This window comes from Triturus cristatus, chromosome 2_1 (assembly GCF_964204655.1).
Source record: "Triturus cristatus chromosome 2_1, aTriCri1.1, whole genome shotgun sequence".
In the NCBI taxonomy this organism is placed as follows: domain Eukaryota; kingdom Metazoa; phylum Chordata; class Amphibia; order Caudata; family Salamandridae; genus Triturus; species Triturus cristatus.
The window spans coordinates 942,291,654-942,304,065 of record NC_140581.1 but is presented as its reverse complement, the minus strand read 5'-3'; the positions used below and the strand labels follow the sequence as shown (position 1 = coordinate 942,304,065).

Here is a 12,412-nt window from a genome sequence, read left to right as displayed (position 1 = left end):
TTACGCGTAAGCAGTGATACCAGGGGCCACTGTTCCTAAAAATAATGTTTTAAATAACCTTTAAAAACGAGAAGGGATTAAAAAAGGACCTCTTCCCATGAGAATGGGTTAGTACCTCATTTGAGGTGTCGGTTGCCTATCAATGATTTGCAAACGTAACTGCGGTCGAAAAAAATTTATACATATCCTGAGATATCGAAGACTTTAAGCGACCCCTTAAACCAGACTTCTTCAATCTGTGGGGCGCGCCCTCCTGGGGGGGCACGCCATCATCTCAGGGGGGGCGCGAACTTCACCGGAAAATCTCACCTGCTTCTAATCTAAACGTAGAAAGTACGTTTACTTCCTGCATTTCTTCCCCTTTTCAAATGGGGCTTTGGATTGGCAAACTCCTTTGCAGCAGCCAATCATCACTCAGTAAAGTCACCACTGACGTTACACCAATGAAGGGGACAGCTATACCGATGGCAGGAAGTGCCGCGAAATCAGGAGCATAAAGCTCCTGAATTCGTCCACTTCATGGGTATTGTGGCGCTTCTTCAATCCTGCCGTTTGCTGCCTTTCACTGTCTTCGTTGGTTCCTGTCTTGTCGAGGTTATCCTGGTGATCTGCAGTTGACTTCTTCGACGTGAAGAATTCTTGTGCTGATGCCCTGGCGTTCTCCTGCTGCTGTCGGAAGATTGAAACCACCAACAGGTAAGTTTATAATACATTTACTTTCTCTCTATTATTTGTAGCCTTATCTATGTACAAACATTCTTTCAATGCTGCCTAGTTTCCTCAGTCAGACGGAGGTGGGCGGGGGAGGGGGAGGAGGCCGGGGGGGAGAGAGGGAAAATCAAACAGACAAGACATGCTCAAGTTTTCGCTGAGTCGGACGTAGGTGTGCAGGGAAGGAGGCTGGGGGAGTGAGGGAAAATCGAAGAGACACAACTAATTTTAAGTAGCTTTCAACGCGGCACGACGTGCTCATAATTTTGTAATTTAAACACACCTCAAGGTCAGAAGGACTGTCAGTAACAGAGGAGTGTTTATCTTCTGGGAGACTTGCAAATGTGTTCTCTGTGCCCCAGCTGTGCAAGGTATTGTAATCAGAAACTGCTGTTGAACTGTTCTCTCTGAAGGATTCTGTTAATGTACAAATGGGATTTTTATCTTGTTGGAATAGAGTGCATCATGTAAAGTAGATGTGGGAGAGGGAAGGGAAGCTTGGAACGAACGTCCGCTCACCCAAGCTAGTAAACAGTTACCAGCAAACTCTAGCACTCGTGTTCAGCAGATTGTGCAAATAAAATCTATTTTGAAAGGGCCTGTGGCTATCCCTACTCACTTATGCTACAGCTGTACTCTGCCTGGCTGCCATCTCCACCATTCCTCCCTCACACACATATGTATGCCCATGGATTGTGTAAATAAAATCTATTTAGAAAGGGCCTGTGGCTATCCGTACTTATGCTGCAGCTGCACTCTGCCTGGCTGCCATCTCCACCCTTCCTCCCTCACACACACATGTATGCCCATGGACTTTTCTTTTACAAATCAGCATGTAGTTAATGAAAGTGAGCCGAGCAGCGCTGGTTACACTGAGTCACCTAATAATTTGGAAAATAAGGGTTTTGAAAAGAATCGCATTTTCATCTTAAATACGCACTTTTCCATTTAGGTATATGTATAATAATTCAACCAAGCAAAGGCTTGTAATTCTGTAGGCTGGGCTGCACACAGGAGAGCTACTCATGGGGAGCTATAGAGCTACCAGTAGCTTGTGAGCTACTTTTTGGAGAAGCCTGATGTACTGTTACACTGACTTGGTAAACTATTAAAATGTGCTTTTGCTGGTGCAGTCACATTGCTCAAATGGGTGCAATTTCAGATATTTATGTTTCCCTCGTCTTAGTGCTTGATTTGTGTCACTCATAGTCGTTGAAATGTCAGTCATAATTACACTGAAATTATGAAAATGTCACGCATTGCAATGCAGAGCGAGGTTATTTTAAATAAAATTGCAATGGAGCAGGTTGTGCCTATACTTCTGTAGTGTAAAGAAACCTCTCTGGGGGTTTCAGCAAGGCCCGTAGGAACATCGCACGGGAGAAACAAACTCTGTGTGCCCAATTATAGACAATTAAAGCCTTCTGCTGTTCAAAGAGATTTTCATTTTTACATTATTACAAAAACGCCTGCACTCACAAGGGAATCACTAATTCACTCTTAGGCAGCCACTTGTTACCAGACAACAGAAGCACACGAGAATAAAGACGTTTTATTTTCAGGAAACAAAGCAAGAGTGCATCATCCTCACGGAATCTGTACACACAGCACAGATAAAAACACACATGCAACCAGAGAGTCTCGCACCACAAACGCATGAAGGGAGTGAACAGATTTAATATTTCATGAGAGGCTAATAAGAAAGCTTTTGAAGAACTTCACTGTAGTTTTGCAGGTGTTGCGCACGCAGGGCGTTGCTTTCTTCAGCACACTGGTGCCTTCTTTCTTTGATTCTAGTTGCACCACTATACTGCTATCTAATGTGGGTTATTTCTATTGGTTTCTACAGCTTTCACTTGGGTGTTTAATTTACCCCCTCCCATGCCCCACGCCCTACCACTTTTTATTTGCAGCAGCCACCACTAGAACCAGGGCAACAAAATGGACTGGCAATCAAGACCTTGCCACCACTGTCAGTAACGGTGCACTGTTTGAGGAGCCCGTCACATATTTTGCAGTCTCTCTTTCCAATTGTTTATCCAATGTGAAAAGCCATTTAAGTGTTATTTTGAGGACTCTATTTTATTTGATGTCATTTGTATATACATCTTTGCTATGGTTCCACAAAAAAACTGCAGGCTTGAGAGACTGCTTCCTTTCTCAAAGCCACTGGCACAGCAGCTCAACTATTCTATGTGCTCTTTGAATATGAGGCTTTATGGGTAGGAAACACACTAGGTGCTTGCAAGGCCAGCTTTAGAGTTTAGGACGCCTGGTGCGACAATGTTTTTGGGCATCCCAACCCCCAATAACCTCCATCTCCACAGACTCCCTCACTACCACCTCCCATAGTGTCACTCAACTCTCCACAGTCCCCTTCTTGCATGCATTTTTTTCATTTTATGTTGCTACTCATACCAACCATAGGGTGTCAGAGCACTTTGCATCACACACATGTTATACACAGTGCTTAATTTGTGTAAAACAAAAAAAAATAGGTGCTGGTGTCCAGAGCTCTGCTCAAATGCCCAAAGCCAGCAATATTAAATGTTAGTTTTCCAAATATGTTGTTTCGTAATCTGTCATGCCTTTAATCCACTACCAGTCACACCTTGCACCTTTATCTCACTTTTGCAGTTTCCTGCTTTCTCCCTCTGTGGCTTTTTTCTGTCTTTCTTTTCCTCTTTCTTCCCCTTTGTGTGTTTGTTTATTCCTCTCTATCTCTAGGTAAGTGTGCGATGAGGAAAAATAAGTGACGGTCACCAAAAATGAGTGCCAGTGGAACCTAATGACAACCACTGGATTAAATTGAGCACTGGTTACTCAGAGGCAATGAATCTTGTGTATAAAGCATTCTATGGGAACTGTTAGACCAAACGGTGAGGAATACCGTTTTGTGATCTGCATGGTATACATTCTTTGCAGCAGGCACATTAACCCTCTACGCTACATTATGAGTCAAAAATGCCACTAGACAAAACTTCATCTCTCTTCAGCAGAAAGTTGACTCACCTGCGGTATCTTGACATTTTTTATTGTTGCCTGAAAACTGCTAAACAGCAAGGAAACAGCAAGTACTTTTAAAACCAAAAGTTATTGAACACATCGGCTGTACCGCCCTCAAGCGGGCCCTGGGAAATTGTTTGGTCAGTATAGGCTTGACTTTGGGGTTTGTAGGCTTTCTGGGAAAAAGACAAATTGGGGATTATACCCGAGGAATATTTTGGCCATAAAATGCCCAGTTTTCTAGAACTTTATGGTGTACAATGGATCATTTGATTTAATAAAACAATACAACTAAGCAAACCCCACCCTCTCAGTTTGCATTCGTCCACTATGCTCGTTTGCATGCTGTACTTGGATTGATACTTTCCACCCCATCAAATTGAAGGGGAGGGTTGTGGTTTTATAGCCAGAGCTGTTGACTTTGTATGTGAGGAGCTGGGTTTGAGTCCCATCCTCGGCGCAACATCAAGTGATCTTGGACTAAATAATGTAATTTATCCATGAGTAATGAGAACTTTCTGACCTTGTGTAATGTAACTGGTGCTCATTTTAAGTGTTCCAGTGACCAGGAGTTTGCACAATGTAAAACTGTGAAAATAATTATATTTTTAAAGTAATTTATGGCATTCATTTTTCCCACTATATCAAGGTGGTGTCTTAACCAATGGAGTCTTAGCCTGGGCATAGGAAAGATTTATATTTTGAATCCAACATTTTTAGAAGGTACAGTGTGGCGGTACGGAGTATCCCAGTAGCCCCCCTTATATCTTTTATAGAGGCCATTCAGCAGCACACGTTATATGGACAATTTTTGATGCTGTAGAGTTCTTCTTCCCAAGTGCTTTTTTTGCTCTGGCCTTCCCTCTGCAATATGGTACAGGCCTAAGAGCAAAGACCAGGGCCCCATGAAAATTATGTACAACCTCTTGAGCCGGTCAGAGATGTGCCCGTACTTAAACCGCTCAATAACCATGATTAAGACTTCTGTATTTGAGAATCAAAGGCAGTGCAAGTTTCGCATAGCGACCGTCTGGGTCATAAAAAAAAATCAAAATACATGCTCATCCAATCCTTCGCCTCTCTGCAGAGGAACTGCACGTGTTGAAATATGGACAAGACAAAAGTAAAGGAAACTTGTCGCTTACAGGAGAGTGGGTGTGTTGGTTATGGGGGATATTGAAGTGAAGGAGCTCCAAGGAAGTACATTCAAGATCAATTTAACAAACTTGAAAGAATGGAAAGCTAACGTGGCCCTGCCAGAAATCACATTCTTAACTTGGAGATCATGGTTATCTTACCAGCCGTCAGGACTTGAAACTAATAACTTGCATTTCATGGCATACTTTATTTGCCCTTAAGATAAGGCAGCAGGTAACTTCTAGGCATGTCATTCACTTCCTTGCCAATCACTATGATTCTGATCTCAGGAGAGCTTTCATGATGTCTCATGCAAAACATATTAAGAACATGCACGTAATATTTCTTAAACATGTTCTCTTCATTGCAAGGGAAAACGCTTTTTGATCGCTAGGCAGAGGTCTCCTATTCAAGCAGCTGGAACATCCGAGGAAGTGAATACGAAGGTACGCGTTTGTTTTTGAGAGATGGGTGAATGGGCAGTGCTGAAGTTTGCCCTCATGAACCTTTGAACAAGTAACTGGCAGAGCCTCAACGGTGGTATACAGCATTTACATACTGCAGCAATTATGAAAGCACTTACTTAAAGCCTGGATGAGCTGGAATTACTTTTTACCCACTTATCATAAAATTATTTTTTCATCCCAATTTTTTTTTACAATATAAGAAGAATTTTTGTGAAGATTTTTTTGAAACTACAAAACCTGCTCTACCTCATGAAGCTGTAAAATTGTAGCCATGTACTATTCATTAACATACAGCTTCAGAATTTTGGATCTTAGGTTAAGCACACATTTGACATGGACTGTTTCCTGCTGCCAAAAGATGGTAGAGTGGTCAAGCGAAAGGCTGAAACAGAAATAGATGGAGAGAGAAAACCTGCAAAAACACGGAAATATGATACCTCCTATTTGGACTTTGGGTTCACCTGCATTGTTGTTAGAGGAGAAAGTAGATCACAGTGTGTGGTTTGTGGCGTGACCTTAGCAAATGACAGCTTGAAGCCAACCAAACTGAGGCGTCACTTTGAAACGAAACATGGGTCTCTGGCAGGAAAAAGCAGAGATGTTTTTGCCAGGAAGTTGCAGGACATAACTCAGCAGAAAGAAGCGGTGAAACAGGTGGCAAATACTCCAACAAATGCATTAAAAGCTTCATACCAAGTAGCATACCACATTGCTAAAAACAAAAGGCCCTTTGTAGATGGGGAAAAAGTGATTCTCTCAGCATTGCTCGACGTGGCTAGGACAATGCTTGGTGAAAAAGCAGCAGAGAAGTTTAAAAGCATACCCATCTCAGACACAACAGTTTGCCGCCGCATCTCTGACATGTCAGAAGATATCCAGGGACAGCTCATTGCCCAGTTGAAATCAAGTTTGTTTGCTGTGCAATTAGATGAAGCAACTGATGTGTCAAAGGATGCCCATTTAATTGCTTATGTTCGATACTGTTATGAAACACTATTATTGGAAGATTTTTTACTTTGCAAGCCAATCAAGGGGCGAGCGACAGGTTCTGATTTGTTTGACATTATCAATGACTTCTTGAATATCCATGGCATAAAATGGGTAAACTGTGTTGGAATCTGCACAGATGGTGCTCCTTCAATGTGTGGTGCTAGGGCTGGCCTAAAAGCAAACGTGTTGAAAGTGGCTCCACATATTCTGTGGACCCACTGTATGATACACCGGGAAGCCCTTGCTGTTCGAAACATAGACAGTGAACTTGAGGATGTGCTTAATTCTGCTATAAAAATAGTAAATTTTATAAAGACTCATCCCACAGGAGCTCGTCTTTTTGAAATTTTATGTGCAGAAATGGGAGCTGAGCGTGATGGCTTGCTGTTCCATACAGAAGTGCGGTGGTTATCCCGGGGTAAAGTGCTGACTCGCATCTTTGAATTAAGGAATGAAGTACGGCAGTTTCTTCTGTGTTTGGACCCTGGCAAAGCAGAACAGCTATGCAATCCCCGCTGGCTTGTGCTTTTAGCATACCTTTGCTGACATTTTCAACAAATTAAATTCCCTGAATCTGTCTCTGCACGGAGCTGAAATCACTTCTTTTAAAATGAACAAAAGAATAACTGCATTCAAGAAGAAGCTGGAATTATGGAGAAGACTAGTGGAAGAGGGCCTGTTTGAGTCGTTTCCATGTTTAGTAGATGCTCTTGAGGAGACTGAATATGAACTTCCAAGTGTTGGTGAGATAATAAAAAATCACCTGATGTCTCTCAGGAACAGTTTAGAAAAGTATTTTCCTGAGGACAGCGATCACTTCAATGACTGGGTCTTTCAACCATTTCTGGCAGACGTGGGGAGCCATCTCCGGATTCGCATGCAGGAAGAACTGATTGATCTCCAAAGTGACCGCACTCTGCAGATGCAATTCAGCAAAGTCTCATTGGGAGAGTTTTGGCTGAAAATGCCTGCAGAACATTCAGCTTTGAGAGAAACTGCTATCAAAAAGCTGGACTTATTGACCGCGGCGCTGTATACTTAGCCTGCGCTTAAGCAAGCGCGATCAGGATTCTACCTGTGTATTTTAAAGTCACAACCTAATTTTGTATTTTGATTAGTAAATTGTTTATATTCTCCCCTGTTTTTAACTCGCACCTATTGCCCACACACCCGCATTTAAATTGGAAACTCACCGCTTCTTTAGCGGGCAGAATCGGTAGTTTTATTTTGTGCTTGACGCCATCTTGGAGTACCCTCGTGGCGCCATCGCGCTGAGCGCTCTAGTGCTCAGGCGGAGGTGAGGGGAGGCACTACTTAAGGCAAGTATTGGTCAGCGTGGCCGAGGTAAAGCTGGACTTATTGACCGCGGCGCTGTATACTTAGCCTGCGCTTAAGCAAGCGCGATCAGGATTCTACCTGTGTATTTTAAAGTCACAACCTAATTTTGTATTTTGATTAGTAAATTGTTTATATTCTCCCCTGTTTTTAACTCGCACCTATTGCCCCCACACCCGCATTTAAATTGTAAACTCACTGCTTCTTTAGCGGGCAGAATCGGTAGTTTTATTTTGTGCTTGACGCCATCTTGGAGTACCCTCGTGGCGCCATCGCGCTGAGCGCTCTAGTGCTCAGGCGGAGGTGAGGGGAGGCACTACTTAAAGCTCCCATTGGACCGCGCAGCGGTAGTGCCTGACTCGTGCCTGAGTCGGGCCAGAGTCTTGCCCGTCTGCGCCCGTCAGCGCATCGGAGGCGTGAAGGCGAGAGACTCTCCATTGGGTCTTATCTATTTCAGTCTACTGCAGGTATGGCATCCACTATCGTGCCACTATGTACTGTTCCCCTTCTTGACTGTCATAAGGCTGTACACTCTGTCTCTGCCTTGTGTACACAAGATATTGTTGTGCCATTGTCCGAGTTTACCACTGAGACATCGCCTATCTCTCCGACATTGCGAGGCGGTCTTATCAATGCCCGTTCGCTATGTAAAAATGCTCAAAATATACATGAGCTTATCTCTGAAAATGAACTCGACTGGCTTCTGATCACTGAGACATGGCTTAAGCCTTGGTGTAATCCTGATCTGGCTATAGCTCTCCCGGAAAATTTTTCTATTCAGCGTTTGGACAGAAAGGAACAACGGGGAGGAGGCCTTGCTATTATATATCGTAGCTCATTAAAATGCTCCTCCCATGAACTTGTTGATATTAAGGGAGCAGAAGCGTTAGCATTTTCTTTGGGAATACATGATTCATTTACATTCTCGGGTGCACTTATTTATCGCCCTCCAGGCCCCCTAAGGAATTCTTGGAAACTGTGGGAGAAGCACTCAGCAACCTGGTACTCAGATTTTCGAACTTTACCATACTGGGTGATCTAAATTTGCATCTTGATTATCCAAAAGCTCCTGGAGTCGACTGCTTTATGGATATTATTAACATTCTAGGACTCACTCTTTTGACCCATCAACATACACATTTGGGAGGCCACTTATTTGATTGTATTTGCTCTAATTCCACCAGGCTGACAGTTAAACCTCCCTGTCCTCAGATCTGGTCTGACCATTTCTTTATCCCGTTCCATATTTCATTAACTCATAAAATGTCGGGTATAACCACAAATATTATCACTACCCCTAATTTGACCTGCAAACCTAACTGGAAACAATTATCCAGCAGACTTGATGTGTTGGATGCTCCTGGAATTTGTACCCCGGTGCCAACAGGCAATACCTCTGTAGATAACCAAAAGTTGCGGGATTGGATAACCATGATAGGCCATCAATTAGGTCCTACCAGCACTAAAAATCCTACTAAAACGAAAAGGAAGGCTCCCTGGTTTACATTAGCCTTGAGAGTAGAAATGGGAAAACTAAGAATACTGGAACAACGGTGGCGCAGGCACTATGAGACCACTGCCCGTGACACTTATAAGCAGGCTAGAAGAAAGTATCATGCAGATATAAAATCAGCTAAAAAAGCTTACTATCTTCAGGCCATCGATATGGCAGCTCAAGAGCAAAGAGAAATCTTCAAAATAGTCAAGGACTTTATGAATCCTTCTGTCTTGTCGCAGGAGATTCCGCCATCTCAAAGCCTCTGCAATGATATCTCAGACTATTTTGAGAACAAAATTCTTAAAATCGTGAGAACCTTTCCCCCAGCTTCTTCTATTCTAGAAGCCGATGAAAGAGTGGAGAGGGTGAAACCTCCAACTAGTTTGGATACATTCGCCCCTGTCTCCCTTGAAGACTCCTTTAAAGCCATTCTTGCAAGCAAATCTGGATCCCCCTTTGATCCTTGCCCTCCTTTGGCTCTACAATCTTTAGCAGAAGCTATTAACCCCATCATAAACAGCATCATAAATTCATCTCTAGCGACGGCAGTTGTCCCTAGTGACTGGAAGCTTGCTGCTGTCAAGCCGCTCCAGAAAAAGACTCTTGCCAACCCAACCACCCTTTCCAATCTACGCCCAATCTCCCTGCTTCCGGTGATGTCCAAGCTGACTGAAAAATTCATGAATAACCAACTCACGAGCTTTTTGGAAGCCAATGATATTTTACATCCTAATCAGTCAGGGTTTCGGTCAAAACACTCTACCGAGTCTGCCCTACTGTTTACAACTGAGACCCTCCGTATGGCCATTGACCAGGGAAAGAAGGCTGTCCTAATTCTACTTGACCTGTCGGCAGCTTTGGATACGGTCTCATATAACATCCTAGTAGACCGTCTAGCTGCCGCGGGGGTAGATGGTACAGCTCTGACCTGGCTGAGAAACTTTCTTAGGGACAGACACCAAATTACAGTACTGGGCCAGTATCAATCTGAAGCCAAGGCCCTCAGCTCTGGAGTTCCCCAGGGTTCGAGTCTAAGTCCCATACTCTTTAATCTGTACTTGGTTCCCCTGATAAAATTGATTGCTTCCTTTCAGATCAGTACCATTTCGTATGCTGATGATACCCAGCTTATTCTAGTATTAGACAGGGATCGGGCTGGCGCCGAAGAAAATCTCAAAGAGTGCCTAGCCGCAACATTTAAATGGATGACTGATAATCATCTTAAATGTAATGCTGGTAAGACGGAAATTCTGCCAGTTGGAAAAGAAAATCTGTTTTCCCCGAAAGGTTGTTGGCCTGATGATGAAGTAACTCCTCCCAATACCATCACATCAGTCCGGAACTTAGGCATTAAGTTTGATAATCAGCTGTCTTTCAAACAGCAAGCTGTCGCCGTAGCTGGCACATGTTTTCATATAACTAAAGCCTTGAGAAAGTTCTTTGACTTCTTGCCGCTGTCAGCCAGGAAAACTGTTGCAGTGGCCTTGATCATCTCTAGGCTGGACTACTGCAATAGTTTATATGCTGGAGCCAACAGATCGGTACTACACAGATTACAAATGGTCCAACATGCAGCGGCCAGCCTAGTATTAGGCGGGCCACGCAGATCATCAGCCTTTGCAGCAATGGATGTACTACACTGGCTCCCAATTGCAAAGAGGATTCTTTTTAAGGTCCTTTTGATTACCTTCAGGGCTTTTCACCATCAAGGCCCTAAATATCTAAGCGGTACAAAAGGGGGTGGTGATGGACGGAGCATCAGAACCAATCAAACACTCACACCCAGTCAACAGATCTGGGTTTGATCCATCACTGTTCTTTAGCCCACTCTGCCACCCCAGTAAATCAGACATGGCCATATGCAAATCAGTCTGACCCTGTGCCTCATGGGAGCAGTCCAGCCCGAACTGCCAAGCCATGTCTTCCCAGGACCGGAAACAAGCTTCCTAGGACCGGTTTCTGGCATTTCAGCCGTCTTCAGCCAGGCTTGCTTGAATCCAGTGGCAAAGTGAGCAAGGGACTCACGTCTGAGCATACCCTGCCAACTTATGGCGAACAAAGCGGTACAAAAGGGGGTGGTGATGGACGGAGCATCAGAACCAATCAAACACTCACACCCAGTCAACAGATCTGGGTTTGATCCATCACCGTTCTTTAGCCCACTCTGCCACCCCAGTTCAGACATGGCCATATGCAAATCAGTCTGACCCTGTGCCTCATGGGAGCAGTCCAGCCCGAACTGCCAAGCCATGTCTTCCCAGGACCGGAAACAAGCTTCCTAGGACCGGTTTCTGGCATTTCAGCCGTCTTCAGCCAGGCTTGCTTGAATCCAGTGGCAAAGTGAGCAAGGGACTCACGTCTGAGCATACCCTGCCAACTTATGGCGAACAAAGCGGTACAAAAGGGGGTGGTGATGGACGGAGCATCAGAACCAATCAAACACTCACACCCAGTCAACAGATCTGGGTTTGATCCATCACCGTTCTTTAGCCCACTCTGCCACCCCAGTTCAGACATGGCCATATGCAAATCAGTCTGACCCTGTGCCTCATGGGAGCAGTCCAGCCCGAACTGCCAAGCCATGTCTTCCCAGGACCGGAAACAAGCTTCCTAGGACCGGTTTCTGGCATTTCAGCCGTCTTCAGCCAGGCTTGCTTGAATCCAGTGGCAAAGTGAGCAAGGGACTCACGTCTGAGCATATCCTGCCAACTTATGGCGAACAAAGCGGTACAAAAGGGGGTGGTGATGGACGGAGCATCAGAACCAATCAAACACTCACACCCAGTCAACAGATCTGGGTTTGATCCATCACCGTTCTTTAGCCCACTCTGCCACCCCAGTTCAGACATGGCCATATGCAAATCAGTCTGACCCTGTGCCTCATGGGAGCAGTCCAGCCCGAACTGCCAAGCCATGTCTTCCCAGGACCGGAAACAAGCTTCCTAGGACCGGTTTCTGGCATTTCAGCCGTCTTCAGCTAGGCTTGCTTGAATCCAGTGGCAAAGTGAGCAAGGGACTCACGTCTGAGCATACCCTGCCAACTTATGGCGAACAAAGCGGTACAAAAGGGGGTGGTGATGGACGGAGCATCAGAACCAATCAAACACTCACACCCAGTCAACAGATCTGGGTTTGATCCATCACCGTTCTTTAGCCCACTCTGCCACCCCAGTTCAGACATGGCCATATGCAAATCAGTCTGACCCTGTGCCTCATGGGAGCAGTCCAGCCCGAAATGCCAAGCCATGTCTTCCCAGGACCGGAAACA

General features: G+C 44.6%; 1 protein-coding gene across 1 annotated transcript; it reads left to right on the top strand.

Annotated features, from left to right (window-relative positions):
* The first annotated feature begins 5,654 nt into the window (after positions 1–5,654).
* Positions 5,655–6,857, top strand: LOC146866117 (zinc finger BED domain-containing protein 5-like). The gene has a single exon (XM_085640289.1). The coding sequence runs from the start codon at positions 5,655–5,657 to the stop codon at positions 6,855–6,857; it is 1,203 nt and encodes a 400-aa protein (XP_085496415.1).
* Positions 6,858–12,412: the final 5,555 nt, after the last annotated feature.